We start from the raw sequence: 12,059 nt of genomic DNA, 5'->3' as shown, positions 1-12,059 counted from the left end.
CCCCTAGTCAAGCAGCTGACAGCCAGACTAGTACTCAGGTGGGTGACCACTGGGGAATCCCTGGTGTTGTATGTTTTTGGACTCTGTTTTGCACCATAAATCTCCGCTGAACCCCTGAACCCTTTTGTAGCTACAACCAGACTCTGGTTGCCAGAGAGACGCATCATAGGCCTGCATCTTTGGCCCCCATACAGCTACAACAGCTCCTACCATTCTGACACGCTCATTTACGAAGCACTGGGCGAAGGCCACATTATGACCTTGTTGGTCTTGACGTTTCAGTCAGACTCGGCAGAAATGGGCTGTAGTGGTCCATTGGTCAGATCGGACTAACCCAACAAGACCAAGCAAAATGTTACACACACAGCCCCGGTCTGCGCCTTCAGAATGCATGAACAACTATTTTTGTGTTTGTATTTCCAGACTGTCGATTAAGCACATGTTCTGCCTGTAAATGGTGATCAAGAATCATTTTGCATTCGATACTTTTCACCATCCTGACAAGCTTCTCTATCACACAAAACTGCCTAGTAACGTAATCTCTGCCCTACTCATTACTTCACACCATGACTGCTATCTCCAGCTCCTGCAGGTCAGGATTAGTTCGAGCCGCCCTCCTGGGACTTGGAATTTTTCAACTTCACGGCTTGGTAGAGGGCCAAGAAATATCCGACTCACCTCCACCAGACAAGTTTGTGCGCCGAGGATTTGCAAGAGGTGTGTGTTCCTTCATTCTTCACAACGCCCTTCGAATCCATACAGGAGCTCGCTAACGCTAAACAGTGGCACTCATCGGGGACTACCTCTACATTGAGGGCGGAGAAGTCTCCCAGCAGGTCGGTGGCCAAAACCAGCAGGGATCCCGATCAAACTACATGAACTCAACCCTTTCCATCGACATGTCCAAGTCCTGGGACGCCAAAACCGTTCCAATAAGAATCATTGATAACAAAATTTCCGGAAAACCTCCGGCCAGATCGCGGCCTGCATTCTGGACCAACCAACAGGATGGATCATTTTATGTCTGGGGTGGTATGGTCTCCTACAGAAGAGACCGCGTCATGCCAAAGTTTCCCGAGCTCTACAAGTTCGTGACAGATGGCTCCGGGGGAGGAAAATGGTCAATCGAGACACCGTCAAACCCAGACTTTCTCCGGACGGTGTACCTGACAGAATTGGCAGCTTCTGCCGCGACGGATGAAACAGCTTTTATATTCGGCGGCCTGGCAGGCGAGTGGACCGACCTGACTGTCGGGTGGGGCAGGACAGAAATCGCCACAGGTGCCCTGGCGTTCAACATGAAGACCAAAACTTTTGAAAAACTTGGATACGAAGAAACATTGGTGGGCGCGGTAGCCGAGCACATCCCACAGTTCAACCTTGGCACCAAGAAGCAGGGTGTCATCTTGATCATGGGAGGGTACATTCCCGAGAAGCGGGTAGATGGAAACAGTGCAATTGATTACAGCTCGGTCTCGAGCCACTTATTTAATAACATTACTATTTTCGATCCAGAGACAAGACAGATGCACTATCAGACCACCACAGGTCCTACACCCCCAGGTCCCAGGCGGGAGTTTTGCTTGGCAGGCTTTGCTACCAAAGAAGGTGGTTATGACATGTAAGTGACACTACATCACCAACACAAGCAGTTTTTCCTGACAAAACGACCTACATGTAGTCTTCTCTTTGGAGGAGAAAGCAAAAGGGAGCCAGAGCTCGACTTCCGTTACGAAGACGCATGGATCCTCAGCCTGCCAGGCTTCGTCTGGACCAAGGCCCCCAACATGCCCACCCAGCGAAGAGCAGACCATCACTGCACCCCAGCGGGAAAGCGTCAAGTCATCAGTGTAGGCGGGACAGCCCCGGGGTGGCGAGAGCCAGATCCGGCCCCGCAAGGTCTCATGGTATTCGACATGCCGAGCATGACGTGGCGGTTCAATTACGATGCCGACGCGGGCGATTATGAGTCCCCTCAAGTCATCAAGGACTGGTACAAGAATGGGTTAGCTTTCCTCTTTCAGTCCGCCAATAAGGATGTATACTAATCCAGACCCAGATCCCTAAGCAAGGTCAAGTGGTCCACTCCAATACTCCAACAAGTCTTCGCCCCAGGCTCCTTCGGCATCCCTAACCCAGACTCACCTGACCCCAACAGCCAATCTTCAGGACAAGGTCACGCTATCGGCGCCATAGTAGGAGGCGTACTAGGGGGACTCGCAGGCCTATTAGCTCTAATTGCCGTAGGCATCTGGTACTTCTTCTATCGACCTCTGAAGCAAAAGCAAAAGCTGCCCCAGACAGGCTCACAAGAGGCTCTCGCCGCAGGCGACAAGTATCTGTACACCAGGACGCCTGTGAACATACCTCTCCAAGAGGCAGAGGCTGGGTGGAAACCAGCTGAGGTCGCTTCCAATCATGGGTATGCCGAGTTGTCAGTGTTTTCGCCCGGCTTTGGCCCTTCACCGAGCGTGAGCCCAGGTCCACCGCAATACAGCTTTCGACCGGCAGGGCCACAGTCGCCTATGGAGATGGATGGGTATAGTGAGAGACGGTGATTGTCCTGTTGCACAGTAATACGGATGGAAGATTCTGTGCATACACACACCAAGATAATGAAGAAGAGTTAGATGGATGGCTGGGCTTTTGTAAGGCGCATATAACCCTTTTTGGTGATCAGTGATAATGCTCGATTGCTCTCTGTCCATCTCATGTCTATTATACAAGCGTCTTGCACCTCTCACACCACAGCAACTTAAGCACACTCCTTCCAGTCAACAAGAGCATCCTCTCCAACCTTCTCCTTGATAATCCTCTCCGACAAATCGAACAATGCAGTTCCCAACTTCTCATCCGAAGCCTGCGCCGACTCCTTCCCCGGCGTATCAGGATCATTAAAGTACCACCCATTCATATTCTCCTCCTCAATCTTAGGACTCGTCAACGCCCACAACGCACTATAAGAACCCTGCTCCACATCCCTCCCAAACGACAACATCGCCCACGTCAGCAACTTGCCCGTAATCCCCGGATATGCATCCTTCCACTGCTGCTGCATCGCAGTATTGACCGCCCCAGGATGCACCGAAACAGCAATAATCCCATCTCCATTCTCCTTAATCACCTTCCCGGCAAGCCCATACTTTGCAAACAAAATCATGGCAAGCTTCGTCCTCGCATACAACTCCGTCGGCCCCAACTTCTCATCATTGATCTCCTCCAAACTGGCAAAATGCACATTCTTCGGCGCCCCCCTATGCATCTCGCTCGCCTCAAACACCACCCTCGGCTTTCCCCCAAGCTCCTTGTCCGTCTTGCGCAGCAAAGGCCAAAGCTGATTCACCGCGTAAAAGTGCCCCAGAAAGTTCACCCCAAAGTGCCTGTCAATCCCATCGGCATCAAGCCCATACTGATTAGTGTTGATCCCCGCCGACAAAACCAAATAATCCAACCGATCGAGCGAGTTTCGAAGGTCGGAGAAGACCTCTCTGACTTCCTTAAGCGAGCCGAGGTCGCAGCCCTTCCACTCGACTTGCGCATTCGGCGACTCCGACTTGATGGTTGAGATGGCGTCGTCGCCTTGCTCTTCTTTGCGGTTGACCATGATCACTCTGCAGCCGGCGTTGGCGAGGGCGCGGGAGACTTCGAAGCCGATTCCGAGGGCGCCGCCAGTGACGATGGCGACTTTGCCGTCCAGGTTGGAGGGGTGGACGGGGGTTGGGCCGAGGCCGGTGGTGGACTGGAGGACAGATTGCATTTTTGTCGTTGTATCTGTTTTCTGTTATTATTTCGTAGAGGTGAGTGCTGTGGGGTGTTGTAAGATGTGTGATGTCGTTAGCGTCAATAAGGACAGGTGGTGTTGATGGTTAAGTTGAGATGAGATGAGATGAAAATGCAAGGAACCAAAACCGTTCAAGGAAGTCCCATATATCTCCTTCAGGCACCACCTCCACCAAAAACGCATTATCATCGTGACGTTATCAAGTCGTTCAAACAGTCAATTACGCTGGAGAGTTTGCCCCGGTCATGACATCACCACTTCCCGAAAAGGCAAGAGCCGTTGAACGTCAGATGTGGGGCCGGGAGTGGATATCGCCGTGCCGCTCCGCTCCGGGCGTGGTCCGGCTTACCTCCGTTGTTTCACTCCGGCTTCCGATGGCACTCGTTGTGTTCCAGTGAGAAGCGTGCATGGCTGCAAAACAAAAATTCAATTCACAACGCATCTATCACCAAAATCTATTCTTCGGCTTCCGGTCCTCAACCTCCTCCTCCTGCTGTGTTTCCCCCTCTGTCACAGCAGATTCACCCTCCTGTGCCTCTCCTTCTGCGGTCTGTCCCAACGTCAGCACACACACTATCATCACATCGAGAAAACAAAAAAACCAACATACCTCACCCAGCTTCGTCTCCCCCTCACTCGCAGTCTTATCCTCCTCATCCTTCACGTCGGACTTAACATCGGAGACGGCGGCATATTCGGGCTGCTCAACGGTCTCGGAACCGACTGGCTCCTGGGAGGCAGGTTCAGAAGATGCCATCTTGTCGAAGGTCTCGGCGTATTGTTGTTGCTGCGTGAAATCTGTCTTGCGAGTCTACCTGGCGGTGATAGTGGTTGTGGTGGATTCGAGCTGGGATTGCTGGCGCCGAGGGGGCTATTTGAAGTTGAGGAACTTGTAGTTGCACCAGGAGGAGAGCCTCTCGATTGTGGCGCCGCCGCCGGTTGCGATGGTGCAGGTGCATGTTTCTCTGGAGTCGTCCAGTGGTGCAACATGTCGACGTGGTGCATTTTGAGCCTGTGTTTGTCGTCGAACGTCAAGAATTATGGACGAGTTTCGGGTACCTGAGTTGTGGTGAGGCGTCTGTCCTTCTCAAACACCATACCTGTGGATTATGGACATTTGTGTTCTTTTAAAGATGCACAGTGGAACGGCGAAGGCTTGGATGAAATCATGGCGGTCGATCTAGCTTCCCTCTCCCAACCGTTTCTCCAAGCCTTCTGGAGGATTGACGTTAAAAGCGGGGCACAACACAACCACATCGAACCATTCATCGATGCGATCACTCGCCGTCGGAACCGAGCGATTACAGGTTTTTTTTGTCCTATCTAGTGTGGCTGACCATGACCTTCCCCCTGTTGGCCGCGCGTTATTTCCATTCTGGTTCCAATCTGTTCAACTCCAGGGGCCGCGTATCTCGTTACCCGATGTGACAGCCATGCACCCAACACAGCATAAGGCGTTTATGATCACACAAAGTTGGCGGCTGTCACTCTACTGACTCCCCTAGTTCCTGCAACTTCTTGCGATCCCGATCTTTGGCCTTTTCTGAGACATGAGGATTTGTAAGTGCCGCTTTGAGGCCCCGAACACTTCGTGATATCAGTGGCCAGCGTGCATCAAGCAGAACGATGGGACTTACACGTTACCCCTGTCCTTGCCGTCGATGCTACTGTCATCAACCGTCGATGACATCCTGGCCGAAGGAGCACTGGTTTCAAGATCACCGCTGGACGAACTACGTGTTTTCCTGCTGCCGTATGTTTGGGATGCTCGAAATGTCCTCGATGATGTGTCCGGAATTGATTCCTCGGAAGAGGCCTTCTTTTTGCCACTTGTTGTTGCGGAAGTTGGATCTGTTTCGAACGATTCACCGAATTCCTGTTCCAAGATCTCTCGGTCCCGTTGTTTGGCCCTCTCCGACACACGGGGATTGCTGATAGCAGCCCGAAGGCCACGCTCACGGTTCCCAGGGTCAGTCATAATATTGGTGTTTGTGGTGTGTTGGGACGCGAGACTGTTGGCGGAAGGTCTGCGTCAAATCCCTCCTCTTGCAATTTTATATGTGTACATGAGTGCTAACTCATAATGACATCGTGTTGATGACAAGCTCGCGTACTGACAACCAGATGACGTACGCCTCCTGCCGTGCAGCCCACGCCAAAACGCCAGTTTGCCCATGCATTCTTTGTCATCCAAACTTACAAACCGAATGGCCAGGTCTCATCAAATTCGACTGTCGTATGGGGCTGGTGCACCTCGAGTGCCCCGACATGCTTGGTCTCATCGAACCAGATAAAACCATCCAACTGTTCAGGCAAAACAGCATGGGAGTAATGCGACTGCCTCTCGGTGCCAGGAGCGTAAATGACTCCGACAAACCTCTCCAACCGTTTTTCCATGAGCGCCTTTATCAGCTCCTCGTTGCAATGACCAACTCGGAGGTCCAGAACAAAGTTCTTGACAGCTGTGGCGTGCATTAACTGTTCGTAGCTGTTTGGCAGACCAGGTCGTAGCTTCATGACTTGCATATCTCCATCCCACTTGCGAGCAGCAGCGACTGTTCCGGTGTTGGTCAAACAACCTATGGTAAGGGCTTGATCTCCGTAGGCCTCTTTGCAGAGTTGCCCGATATTGAGTTCATCGTTCGACCAGCCCATACTTGTGGCACGCGCATCGCCAATGTGGCTGTTATGCGCCCAGACAATGGCCTTGGACGGCGTGCTCCTCGATCGGTGCTTGATGATTCGGTTCAACGTTTCAAACATGTGTTTATCTCTCAGATTCCATGACTCGTCGCGGCCGTAGCACATCGCTTTGTAATATTGTTCCGCATCTAATACTCCAGTTAGCTTCAGCGTGACAGTCGTCTTGACGTTCCTCATACCTTTGACCAACCTCGCATTCTGCTCCCCAGAATGAAACTCCTCCCCATCCCAAATCATGCTCTCGTACTCAACCCTCTTCCTCAGCAAGCTATTCAAAATCTTCATCACATCCTTCTCACATCCCTTAAACCCAGCCGCAAGCGCCTCCAGCCCATACTCGTGCGGCTCCTCCGCCCACATCATCATTCTCTCGTACCCTTTTTGTGCCACCTTTGCCATCTCGGGATCAATTTTGTCAAGGTAATCCACCACAGCTTGCATCGACTTGCCCAGCGAATACAAATCCAACCCATAAAACCCCACTGCCTCAGTCTTGCTGTCCTTCCCTTCATTCCACTCCTTCAACCATTTGGTAAAGTTCTGAAACTCGACGTTCCGCCACATCCAAGTGGGAAAGCGCTGAAAGGGCTTCTCGCTTTCTTGGGTGAGGGAGGGAGCGGATGGGGAGCGAGGGCGGACATGTTTGTCGATGGCTTCGGCGTCGGGCCAGTCGGCTTCTACGGCGACGATGTTGAAGCCGTGGTGTTGGATAAAGTACTTTGTGAGTTCGGCGCGGGCTTGGTAGAATTCTGAGGTGCCGTGGGTGGAGTCGCCGATTAGGATTATTTTGGTGTCGTTGTGGGCAAAGGGGGCGAAGAAGTTGGTGAGGGTTGAAGAGGATTGTGAGATGGGTGGGACTGGTGTGAGGTGTCGGCGGAGAAGCTCTACGGTGTGATTTTCAGGGGGGGGGGCCCGGGGTTGTGGCTTGGTGGTCATTTTGGACGAGTGTCTCGTGAAACGGGTTTGAGAAGACAGGTTTCGAGCTTGAATACTCGCATACGAAGTAGAAGGCCTCAACATACAAGGTCCTCTGGACAATGGTTTCATGGTGCAGGATTGATGTTATTCGATTCGCAGTCCTCGGCATATTTCTTTCTATAACCCACATCGCCACCGAAGTGCTCACCGTGAAGCTCCCAATGAAATCAGCCATATTTCTTCCGTGAGCACATGATGACGGAGGGCAACAAGAGGGCAGGTGCAGATTACAGCACGAGGGTTGGGGTTCGCCTCTGATAGAAGTGACTTTTAACTTTATGAAACGAGACCAATGAGATTTCAGCTTTTCCCTTCAGGTGCACGTCCACACACACCATACTCTGCTCAGTCTTGATGGGGGCCATCCTTAAATCTGGACTCAGCTTCTCCTCAACTTCAACTTTTCTTCTCCTTGACCAACAACAGTAACCCATCAACGGTTCAAGTTATCAACACACGTCACTTTTCGCCATTCCAGTCGTATAGTTCTATTCCGACACCAACACGGCTGTTCCCGTGCGAACTCTCCACTGTAACGCCTACTCCTTTCGAAAACCAAATTCCGTGCTGCTCATCTCATCGGCGTTTACAGTGGTGCAACAGCTAGTATAGCTAGCACGTACTTTGGTTTCTATGCGTTTTTCGCCGATGCTGCTTGGAAGGAGACTTTGTCAGCGGATTGGAACGATTAGAAGATGTCCGCCATCTTATGGCGGGCACATTTGGACATATCACTCCAGTCTAAACCGAACCCGATCACCATTGTTTCCTCATTTTTAGCACTCCTTTACAAGGTCAGGTTCGCCCTTTTTTCACCACTATTCAGTCTTGCATTAGCGTTATCTGAATGAAGGAGACTGGCCTGCAGATTGTTTGAGCATAGGGCTGGGGGGATGATCGGCGAGGATATTGCTATTGGCTTCATTCATGGTTTCAGGGAATGATGCTTAGGGAGTTTCCATGATTAGATATAGCGAAATACACAGCGCGGTGGCGGCTTGTCTATGATGCCGACATTGGCATTGTGTGCCTTCCTGTATGTGGTGCAAAAGGGAAGGAGGGTCACTGCACACCGCCAGCAAAGGTGGCCATCAGGTGTGACCTGGCGAAATGTCTCGTCCAAAAGTGGAGAAGAAGACAGTCAACAGTCGAGCCTGAAGGTCGCCAACACCTGCCCAATCCCACAGCCCAGCCTGACACTTAGACACGCACGAATTGCTTTTCCGGCCCACGCCAGCCGCCTTCCGAGCCCATGTCGCTGCTGCACGAAGGGGACGCCACCTTCGAACCCGTCGACGGTGCGTCGAGCCCTTCTGCCCTGCCAGTGGTCAGCCGGAAGCCCTAATCAATCCCGGCGGGGTTGAAAATGACGCTGGCTGCATGTTCAAGCAATAGGAGGCGTCGAAGGCGTGTGTGGGCGAGTGGGCGGCCATCAAATTTGCAATTATTATGTTGCGAAAAGTCTTGGGAGGGGGGCGGATGTCTTCTCCATACGATTCTCGTTTCTCGGCCCCGGCCAGGTTTCCCCGCGTTTTAATCCTGCGTGGTCGTAGCTTGCGGTGTGTGTCTTCGCTCAGGAGATCTACCATGGCAGGTTTCTCCGTCTGACAAAAACCCCATCGACTGTTGCGTTTTGTTTTACTCCATAGCGACAAGTTCCAAGAATCTCTAAACCCCTAAACCCCGTTGATGTCCGCGGAGTCCACCTCTCTAGACATAAGCTGCCTAGCGACGTGCCCTAGACAGCCCCACTCCCAAGCACAAAACGCGCGATCCGACGGGCTTTGGTCAGTGATCCAAACAGCCGCTCTCCGGAGATGGCCCCGCCACCAACGACCTACCAACCCATCCAGCCCGCTTCTGCCAAACGAGAGAGGGACGGAGTTTCCTCCGGCCCACGTTCAGGGCCGTCGTCGATCTTCAGCGGGGGGAGCCGCCAGCAGACGAAACGCCTCAAGGCCGTCACCCAGGCCTGCCACACGTGTCGGCGTTTCAAAGCTAGAGTAAGCAGCCTCCGTTATCACCGGGTACTTGAACAGCAGTGATCTGACCTTTGCTTCTTCTACCGGCTCCAGTGTGATGGCGCGCGTCCGAGATGCGGAGGATGCGCTTCCAAGGACAAACCTTGCGGCTACGAGGGAGAGGAGGGCCAGTCCCTTCAGGCAGCTAAGCAAGCGCGCCTCGAAGCGCTTGAGAAACTGATGAGCGCGCTGCAGTACAAGTCCAGCGAGGAGGCCGAAGAGCTGCTACAGCGCATCCGTACCGGAGATGATCCCGCCGCCGTCCTCGGCGGTACCGACAGCGGCGGCGAATCTCAAAGCCCTCCGGCAGCCGTCGCTCCAAGCGTGACGGAATCCGGCTCTGGCTCTAGCAACAGTAGGCTTTCCGGCCCCGTCACTTCCATTGCCGGCTCTCGGACAGGTTCCGTGGATTCACGGGCGCCGACATCTTCCTCCTCGACGTTGGTGGCTTTATCCGTGTCAGCAAGGCTACACGACCCGGTGAACTTGTATCTCGCTGCCCTCCCCAGTGCAAAAACAATGTGGGCTGGTGTCCAGAGCTTCTACAGCTCGAGCGGCAAACTGTTTCATGTCTTCACAGTCGAACAGGTCAATCAGCATCATAGGGCGGTGTTCGGTTTGGACAACCGCCCCAAGCTTGACGAACGGGTCTCTATTGGCTGCCTCGCCATCGTCGCAGCCATCGGTGTCCAATACAACCCCAATGAGTTCGAAAAAGGGACAGATGAACTTCTCTATTCTGCTGCTCGCCTGTTGTACACGGATGTCCTCGAGTTTGGGCCCCTGCTGGCCATCAAAGTCTGCACCTTGCTTGCCATGTACAATATCAACAACAAGGGGACTGTTGCTCTGGCATACATCGAGACAGGACTTACCATGTGCCACCGACAAAGCGACAGTGCTGGAGTCTGCAACGCCGACCACTTGACCGAGCAGGAATGGGTCGAGTTCAGAAAAACTTGGAGGACTTTGATGTTCTTCAACAGCTGGCTTGCCTCTACCCTTGGCTACATCTCCGGCGCTGATGACTCGGCTTTTGAGAAAGTGGTGCCAGTAAGACCATGGCCCCGGTCCCCTATTTGCCGAATTCGCCATGCTGATGTAAAAAACAGCTTGCAGAGAACGAAGTCGACATTTACACAAAGGAACTTGGAGAGAGTAGGTCATCTATGCTTCCCACGACCATGATCCTGCCGCTTTACTGACAAGCCTCAGGGATTCAAACCGAAATGACCAAGATATCCTTACTCAAGGCAGGAATCTTGAAGAATCGTCTGGCTTACAAAGACATCACCACCGGCGGTATGGATGGTATCATCAAGCAGCTTGAGGACTGGCACGGAAAGCTCCCATCCGATATGCAACTGACAAACCTGGGCAACTTCAACGTCTCACCACATGCCCGTTGGTCCATTTACCATATTCATTTACTCTACCTTGGTGCTTTCATGCTGGTCTATCGCAGGCTAGCTGCCCAGACGATTCGGTCTATCAAGGCAGGCGATGAGAGTCTCCTAGACACTAATAATTCCACTGTTATCAAGCTGGTCAAATTGGGTGTGGAGGCAGGCAGGGACTCCGCTCGGATCCTTGGGCTCCTCTACGCTGATAGAGGCATTTTCAAGCGCTGCTGGCTGGTCATGTAAGCCATTAGCTGGTCGGCAATTATTTTCCTGTTTGTAATCATGCTGACCACCTGTCCGCACAGCTTCCAAACCCACACATCATGTGTCGTTATCCTGCACTCGGCCGCCCAGAAGATGCTTCATAAGCATCCCGAGTCATCGTGGACTGAGGACATGAACAGGGCCCGAGGCTGCCTCGATGTCCTTCGCTACTGCGGAACCATTGATCCCGTCGCCCTGCGCTTCCTCATCAGATTGTCCAGTATTTACGAAAAGCTCCTGGAATTCGGTGAAACATGCCGATCTGACAGACAACGGATTGAGGACTGGGTTCCTCCGCCACCCGACCTTGTGGAGGACCCGGCAACCACCCCGGAGCCGGAGGTGTCTAGCAATACCTCTGAACACCCCAGCGCCCCGTCGGAAAAGTGGGAGTATCTGCTCCGCATCCCCAAGGACGCCGACCCTGACCTGGCCAAGCTATCCGTCTCACTTCTCTACGCGCTTTGCCGGCCCTGGGGAGACCCTAACGCTCGCGGTACCACCGAGCCCACCACCGTCACGCAGCCGTGCAAATCCGAGATGCTCGAGCGAGATTTACCTTCGGAGAAACCCAACTTCTTCTCTAGCGATGTTGACTGGAGCCGCGAGGGGGCATCGGCTCCCTTCCGATGGGACACAAGAAGCATGGGTATTTGCGGCATCAGCAACAAGGTCACGTCCAAGATTGTTCCGCCCAAGATGGGGCCAGAGGTGATGTTTTTGGGAAGTGAGGAGCCGAACGGGTGGTCACCGGCACATGATGTGGAGATTTATGAGGATGAATGAGAGAGACAGAAAGAGAGCATTCAGAGCGGGCATTCCGTTTTATTTTTTTTATTATTTTTTTTGGCATAATCAGGGAAATTGGAACAGACTTTATTGGAGAAAAACTTTGTTACAGACGAAGGG

General features: G+C 52.7%; 8 protein-coding genes across 8 annotated transcripts; 3 read left to right on the top strand and 5 right to left on the bottom strand.

The window, feature by feature from the left end:
- The first annotated feature begins 516 nt into the window (after nt 1-516).
- QC763_208130 (uncharacterized protein) lies at nt 517-2,633 on the top strand. The gene is made up of 4 exons (XM_062909865.1): nt 517-717; nt 784-1,621; nt 1,682-2,005; nt 2,060-2,633. Exons 1-4 carry the CDS (start codon nt 567-569, stop codon nt 2,556-2,558), a joined length of 1,812 nt encoding a protein of 603 aa, XP_062768696.1. The 5' UTR covers nt 517-566; the 3' UTR covers nt 2,559-2,633.
- A 122-nt stretch (nt 2,634-2,755) lies between these two features.
- On the bottom strand, nt 2,756-3,757 carry QC763_208120 (uncharacterized protein; the record flags this gene model as incomplete). The annotated part of the gene is made up of 1 exon (XM_062909864.1): nt 2,756-3,757. One exon carries the CDS (start codon nt 3,755-3,757, stop codon nt 2,756-2,758), a length of 1,002 nt encoding a protein of 333 aa, XP_062768695.1.
- A 430-nt stretch (nt 3,758-4,187) lies between these two features.
- On the bottom strand, nt 4,188-4,538 carry QC763_208115 (uncharacterized protein; the record flags this gene model as incomplete). Its single annotated transcript, XM_062909863.1, has 2 exons — nt 4,188-4,331; nt 4,392-4,538. The coding sequence occupies 2 exons, from the start codon at nt 4,536-4,538 to the stop codon at nt 4,227-4,229; spliced, it is 252 nt and encodes an 83-aa protein (XP_062768694.1). The 3' UTR covers nt 4,188-4,226.
- Nucleotides 4,539-4,652: 114 nt separating this feature from the next.
- QC763_0038500 (uncharacterized protein) lies at nt 4,653-4,951 on the bottom strand (the record flags this gene model as incomplete). Its single annotated transcript, XM_062905592.1, has 2 exons — nt 4,653-4,840; nt 4,921-4,951. The coding sequence occupies 2 exons, from the start codon at nt 4,949-4,951 to the stop codon at nt 4,653-4,655; spliced, it is 219 nt and encodes a 72-aa protein (XP_062768693.1).
- Nucleotides 4,952-5,265: 314 nt separating this feature from the next.
- Nucleotides 5,266-5,759, bottom strand: QC763_208110 (uncharacterized protein; the record flags this gene model as incomplete). Its single annotated transcript, XM_062909862.1, has 2 exons — nt 5,266-5,368; nt 5,419-5,759. 2 exons carry the CDS (start codon nt 5,757-5,759, stop codon nt 5,266-5,268), a joined length of 444 nt encoding a protein of 147 aa, XP_062768692.1.
- A 218-nt stretch (nt 5,760-5,977) lies between these two features.
- On the bottom strand, nt 5,978-7,532 carry QC763_208100 (uncharacterized protein; the record flags this gene model as incomplete). The annotated part of the gene is made up of 2 exons (XM_062909861.1): nt 6,664-7,532; nt 5,978-6,612 (listed from the first exon to the last, which is right to left on the bottom strand). The coding sequence occupies exons 1-2, from the start codon at nt 7,529-7,531 to the stop codon at nt 5,978-5,980; spliced, it is 1,503 nt and encodes a 500-aa protein (XP_062768691.1). The 5' UTR covers nt 7,532.
- A 291-nt stretch (nt 7,533-7,823) lies between these two features.
- On the top strand, nt 7,824-10,688 carry QC763_0038470 (uncharacterized protein; the record flags this gene model as incomplete). The annotated part of the gene is made up of 3 exons (XM_062905591.1): nt 7,824-9,465; nt 9,538-10,536; nt 10,596-10,688. The coding sequence occupies exons 1-3, from the start codon at nt 9,280-9,282 to the stop codon at nt 10,686-10,688; spliced, it is 1,278 nt and encodes a 425-aa protein (XP_062768690.1). The 5' UTR covers nt 7,824-9,279.
- Nucleotides 10,689-10,712: 24 nt separating this feature from the next.
- On the top strand, nt 10,713-12,045 carry QC763_0038460 (uncharacterized protein; the record flags this gene model as incomplete). The annotated part of the gene is given in 3 exon segments (XM_062905590.1): nt 10,713-11,125; nt 11,192-11,987; nt 12,000-12,045. The coding sequence occupies 2 exon segments, from the start codon at nt 10,713-10,715 to the stop codon at nt 11,934-11,936; spliced, it is 1,158 nt and encodes a 385-aa protein (XP_062768689.1). The 3' UTR covers nt 11,937-11,987; nt 12,000-12,045.
- Between the last annotated feature and the right edge of the window lie 14 nt (nt 12,046-12,059).

This window comes from Podospora pseudopauciseta (genome assembly GCF_035222475.1).
Source record: "Podospora pseudopauciseta strain CBS 411.78 chromosome 2 map unlocalized CBS411.78m_2, whole genome shotgun sequence".
Lineage (NCBI taxonomy): Eukaryota > Fungi > Ascomycota > Sordariomycetes > Sordariales > Podosporaceae > Podospora > Podospora pseudopauciseta.
This window is presented reverse-complemented; position numbering and strand designations above follow the sequence as displayed.